Source organism: Lolium perenne, chromosome 3, assembly GCF_019359855.2.
Source record: "Lolium perenne isolate Kyuss_39 chromosome 3, Kyuss_2.0, whole genome shotgun sequence".
NCBI lineage: Eukaryota > Viridiplantae > Streptophyta > Magnoliopsida > Poales > Poaceae > Lolium > Lolium perenne.
In genome coordinates, this window is record NC_067246.2 from 22605116 (window position 1) to 22611115 (window position 6000).

The 6000-nt window shown below is 45.0% G+C and overlaps 1 protein-coding gene across 1 annotated transcript; it reads right to left on the minus strand.

The window, feature by feature from the left end:
• Positions 1–1690: 1690 nt before the first annotated feature.
• On the minus strand, positions 1691–2512 carry LOC127340921 (protein NEGATIVE REGULATOR OF RESISTANCE). Its single transcript, XM_051366691.2, has one exon. The coding sequence runs from the start codon at positions 2450–2452 to the stop codon at positions 2051–2053; it is 402 nt and encodes a 133-aa protein (XP_051222651.1). The 5' UTR covers positions 2453–2512; the 3' UTR covers positions 1691–2050.
• Between the last annotated feature and the right edge of the window lie 3488 nt (positions 2513–6000).

A 6000-nucleotide genomic window follows, 5' to 3' on the forward strand; every position in this document is an offset into this window, starting at 1 on the left:
ATTAATATTCAAGTTCATCACATAAAACTAAGTTTTTTTATAAAAAAGAAGAGGCTCACCGAGGTTGTACGGTGCCGGCTAGGGGACGACGCTGGCGATCGACGACGGTGAGGACGGGGATGATACTAATTAAAACATACAAAATATACCATAATTTCAGCTCAAATTGATTATAAAAAAAGTAAAATCCCTAACTTAGGCATTTCATCGAACACCTTGCTAGCACTAGAAAAATAGTACGAGTTAAAACTACCAAAAAAATGCGGGAAATTAGGAACGCCGGAAGGAAGGATGATATTGCTAACCCTTGGATAGATGTATGCCCTTAATATTGTTAAAATGGTGGAGAAAAAATAGAGATTTGTTGGTGTGAGAGGTGCAAAATAGTGTGAGAGGAGAAAAAGAAAAAAATGAGATGAAGATCCAGGGACGGGCTCGCGGTGTGAGATATAGGTGGCACCCTTTCGTATCGGTTCGTGTTACGAACCGGTACCGGTTCGTAACACGAACCGGTACCAAAGGGTGCTCACGAACCGGTGCCAAAGCTCCTGGCCCGCTAGAGGTCCCAAACCGGTGCAAATGACCCCTTTGGTACCGGTTTGTAAGAGAACCGGTACCAAAGGCTTAGATGGATGCCCTATTTTCTACTAGTGAACGCGCGCATCTGAGAATGCAATTCGCCGCCTCACCTACATGGAAGTTGCTTTTCGAAGAAAAATAAACGTGGGAGCTGCGTATTTAGTGTTCTAGGACAATTTTCTGATTGGAAGGGTGGCTACCCTGTTAGACAGTATTGCGCACTATCGCATAGATCGTTTATGTTGGTTTCCACGCATGTTCCTCTTATGAACAAAAAATTGCTCGCCTATTTGCTGTGTAATTTTTTGTTGTTTCATTCTCTTAATAGATAAGGAGTTAATGTCCTTGGCGAGATTTATTACTAGGAAAATTTAAAGTAACTTTTTATTAGTATTTATTTTTAAAAATGAGCATTTGCTGAAGGCGGGTGGATTACTCCGTTAACAACAAAATATGCCCAGCGAAAGAAAAACATGCAGAAAAACAAAAAAAATGAAGAACAAAAATCCGCGATTAGTCCACGTAACACATCAAAGAGGAAAAGGTCCTCTTTCGCAAAAACGAGAGAAAAAGTCCCCTCTAGGTTTACCTAACGAGATCTTCCTGCCTTCGTGGGCATCATTGTAAGCACATGAAACAAAAGCTTGACATATCGGTTCTTTGAAACTTATGTGTACATAACAATCTTTTCTATGTAATATGATGTCAGGACGACTATACCTTTATATATATCCTAAAAAAATATAGCTTGAACTACCTCATGTCACATGGCTACACCTCTCTCTTCTAGCAGAGGCTAAATATTCTTCCGAAAAACATCGCCTTAATCTTTCTAGGGTTACGGCTAGTTTCGATGTCGCCGTGTTTCATCATTTACGATCTTGATGTTTGCCATGTCACCTTAGAGCTTGACAACTCGGCCCAAGCCGCAGGCCATTTCCGTAATGTTGTTTTTTCACAACAACAACACCTGTCGGTGTTCTGTATTTCACAACGACGACAGTAACTGTGAGAGTATTCACACAACATCCATTCGTGCCGGGTAAGAAATCGAAACAAATCTGAGTTCACGCGTGATTTTTAATGGAAGAGAGAGACTGTTGAAGAGATGTGACATGAAGGTGATGCAATATTCATAGCCTGAAAGCTCACGCGACAACGAAGGTAGCGAGAGCGCCGAACAATGTCACGATCGCGTCGCGTCCGATCCATCGTCCGCATCCTTGCCATTATCGTCGTTTTGATTACCGAAAGAATTTGTTAAAGGAGATCGATGGGGGCAAACCCTATGTACAAAACCACGTCTTCGTAGTTCGTAGGCCCCATCGGCCGCGAGCCCGCGAGTCGCCGGCGACATCGGCCTCCGGTTTGACTGACCCCGCATTCCACATCTTCTGTTCCTGACCGGTGATTGTGAGGCGTAACACCGGCCGGCGATAAAACATATCGTCGGTGGGCGACGTCGTCGTCGCTATGCGTGGACGCGCTCAGGGCGCGGGGTGGCCGGCGCCTCGGGCTCCGGCTCGGCGTTGAGGTCTAGGGTGACGCGCGACGGCGTGGCGTTCTCGGCAACGCGCTCGTCGACGGTTGGCCGCTGCTGCTGCTGCTGCGTCGACGGCGCCGTTGTCATCGGGGCAGCAGGTGGAGCGAAGTCCTCCCAGGAGAAGCTGGGGCGCCACGCCGGCGCGCTTGCGGGGCCAGCCCGACCGCCAGTTCCGGCTCTCGACACGAAACGGCGCGAGGCGTCGCGCATGCGGCGGAGGATGGCGTAGAACTCCTCCACCTCAGCGTCGGAGGCCTCTTCGACGACATGGGCGATGTCGGTGTCGGCATCGGTGCGCTTGCGCTTGGCGGCGGCGGTGGGCGCGTCCATCGTCGTCCAGGCGTGCGTCTGAGTACACTGGTGTTTGTTAGGCGGGTGCGGTGGTCTTGACGAGTGTTTCCGACGAAAAGAAGCCTAGAGGCCTACGCTTATATGGGAACAAAAACAAGGGCCAGTTGCGTTGGAGAGTTCGAGAACAAAATAAAGTTGCTCTTTTCTTTACGATGGGACGGCAACTAAGGTCCACCCTGCTCACTGCTCACAAACTACCGGAGTGCAAAACCACGGCGACCAGACAAAAAGCATCCCAGCCATCGCACTCAAACGGCGGTACACGCCTCGGACAGATAAATAAGTAGCAGGTTCACAATAAGTAAATCGAAATAAAATAAACTATTCATACAATTCTAATTAAATTAACTGGCCTCTTCGTTGAGCTTTCATGGTCGACAAGATGTAGTTGCGCACTAATATATGTGTCACGGACGCGTGATGATCAAGCTCGGCATGATGACCTTGGTTATCATGCACCATACATGCATGGATTCTTTGCATGACCATGTTGTGAAGGATCATGCAAGTGTACTAACAGTAACAAATTAAGCTTGTAGCATATCAAATACATGCTCCACATCCTTCCTATAACTCTCTATCCATTAATCTCATATTTGCAAGGTAGAGTATGGCCTTCAACAAGTCTAGCAAGCATTGGTGACAACAGGAGCACGTTGATATCATTGTAAGCATGCCAAATCCATATGGCATAGTCCCTAACAAGTTCAAGTACCACCCTGCAGTATCCATGATGTCCTTTGTAAAAATCTTATCAGGAAAAAGATAATTCTTTCATGATTAGTGCATGCAATCGATGCTTCCGATCATTCTAGAAAATCATCAAGCCTCATTATGTGCCATGATACGAGTTGTATCCACTTCGTTTGACCCTCTAAATAGTCAGGCCCAAACTTTCAGACCATTGCCCGAGTTCGAGTTCATCGTCGTCCTCAATGGCGACCTACTCGGCATCCATAGGATGCCGGACATGTTCGTCGAGTTTGTCGTTGGCAACGAGCCAGCCGCGGGAGGCTAGCCGCGGCTTCTGCCGGTGGCCGGTGGACATGCTCTTCGACGGGCGCAGCAAGATGTACCTTCACACCGTCTGAGAGAAGTTTGCGCGCTTCCACAACCTCCAAACCAGCTGTGTGCTCATATTCTCGTACCAAGGCGACGAGGAGATGAGCGTGAAGGTGTTCGATGACACGTTCTGCCGCCGGCAATACCACGGCGACGATGAGGAGGAGGAAGATTGAACACGCCGAGTGTTCTTTCTTTGCAGCGAAAATGGTCACGGAGGTTTCTGTATGTTCTCCCTGTAAAGGACCAACATGGCTATCATTATCAGCTGGATTTTCCAGCTTAGGTGACTGAGATTGCACGAGAGTGTTCTTTCTTGGCAGCGAACATACGAAATCTGCAAGGCCAACTATAGCTAGGTTTCCTCATTTTGTAATATTTTAATTTGTGGAAATAATGTTCCAAACTACTACCATCCCAAGGTTTAAGGCCTATATTTTTTCAGAAAGTCAAACTATGTCAAGTTTGACCAAGTTTTTATCAAAAAACATTAACATGAAACGTACAACATCAATATAATTAGATAGATAATAAAATATATTTTTATATGGTATCTACAAAATATCATGTTTGTTCATAAATTGTTCTAAAAGTTTAATCAAACTTTACATCGTTTGACTTAAAAAAAAAGCCTTAAGCCTTAGGAAGAGGTAGTATGTCTTAGTTTGTGAAAAATCATGTTCCCAATTATGTATTAGTTAATGTTCCTCCTCTTTATTAAAATGAAAATGCAAAAAAAAGTATTTCAATGTAAAAACAATTTTGTGTGTGTGTGTGTGTGTGTGTGTGGGGGGGGGGGGGGGGGGGGAGGGACTGGGAGCGCGGCTGGGGAGTGACGTCCCCCAAACGCGACACAAACAAAACACGTCCTTAAACGCTCGATCCGGTACCGTTTAGGGACACTTTGAAGGACGCGGCTGGAAATGCTCTTACACTACATATTTAGAACTTTCAAAGTTGCCTGAACAATAACAGTGCTAAACAACGTCCGTTGCATCAGGATGTTGATTCGAGGTTGCTTAGAATGGTCGATATGGCTAGTGGAGCGATGCCCCACGTACGATAATAGTAGGTGGTGCCTACCTGCCTTGTCGATCGATCTCTGCTTAGGTATCTTGGCACCGCAGGACAGACTCTCCGTTGGCGCACGCAACGAACACAAGCGAGAAAAGAGAAAGTGTGTAGAGTACGTGAGCAGATTTATGAGAGAAATATCCATGATACAGTACTAATTATGTCACTAGATAGATACCACACGGCCTATGCTTAGCTGAAACTTCAGAATTCTCCACGAGTAAATCCCAACCCTGGTAAAGAACAGAGTAAATTCTAGGGCATGCAGCTGCAAAACCGTTTGCAATTTGCTCGTCGTCACTCTAGAATCGGAAACTTCCGAATTTTCCACGCCTAGACATCATGGAAAATCGTCGCACACACAGGTTCGTTGCATCTGCCTAGTTTTACACGAGTTGTTTTTGTCAAGAGAGAGATGTTAATTACCTCCAGTACTCTTCAGGACACTGGAAAATGCACATCCACACACTCCAAAAACGGGAGAGACAATAGTCACCGTCATGGCTGATTACGGCCTTTCGTCATACAGCTGACGTGCCGTACCCAATGTAATTCGCTGACTAGGAGTATTCGAGACTGCACTACAACTGTAAAACCGAGACCCAGCGAATGGTCGCCGTGGTTTAAGGCAAATGGCCGTCTTAATTTAACACGTCTGGTCCTCCTCGAATTCCCTATGGGATCCACTAGTGGTAGCATGATGCTCGACAACGCATCTGGACAATGTATAATTAGCAGTCTGGTACGATAAACCTGGCCATCAAGTTGGGCACTTGGTCGTACGGGAATCCTTCCTTTTTTCTTGTAGCCATGATGGTTGGCTTGGAAAGATTGCGAAAACCCTACCATTGATTGATTCCCAGCTAGTTAATTTGCACTGAATTATAAGAAAGCAAAATGATTTTTTTCCCAAAAGGAGAAAACCTTATGATATATGCAGCCAGTGTCCTTGTGGGCAAGAATATGCACGACATGAACTTCTCGTGATTTATATTCACCAGACAAATGACTCACTAGATAATACCCGTTATCCAAGTTGGACACTTGGTTCACAAATCTCATCTCAGCCTACTTCTAGTGATCATGGGTGATGTGGAAAGATTAGAAAATTGTAGAAGAAATTAATTACCTTCTAGATACTCACTTGAAAGACTGTTGTTCTTTCCTCCCATACAAGTATATATACAAGATGTATCTATTGTGATTTATGTTCATCAAACCGCTCACTGCACCTGTAGTTTTTATGTAAGTTATATTGAGCTTTCCCGCTACATTTTTTTGTAAGTGTGTTCAACACTCCTCATGCTAATTCATCAAGTTTTCAACCTGCATGTTTCAAGAGAATATGACATGTCAATCATGCTGTCTATTTCTATTTTTAAATATTCTGT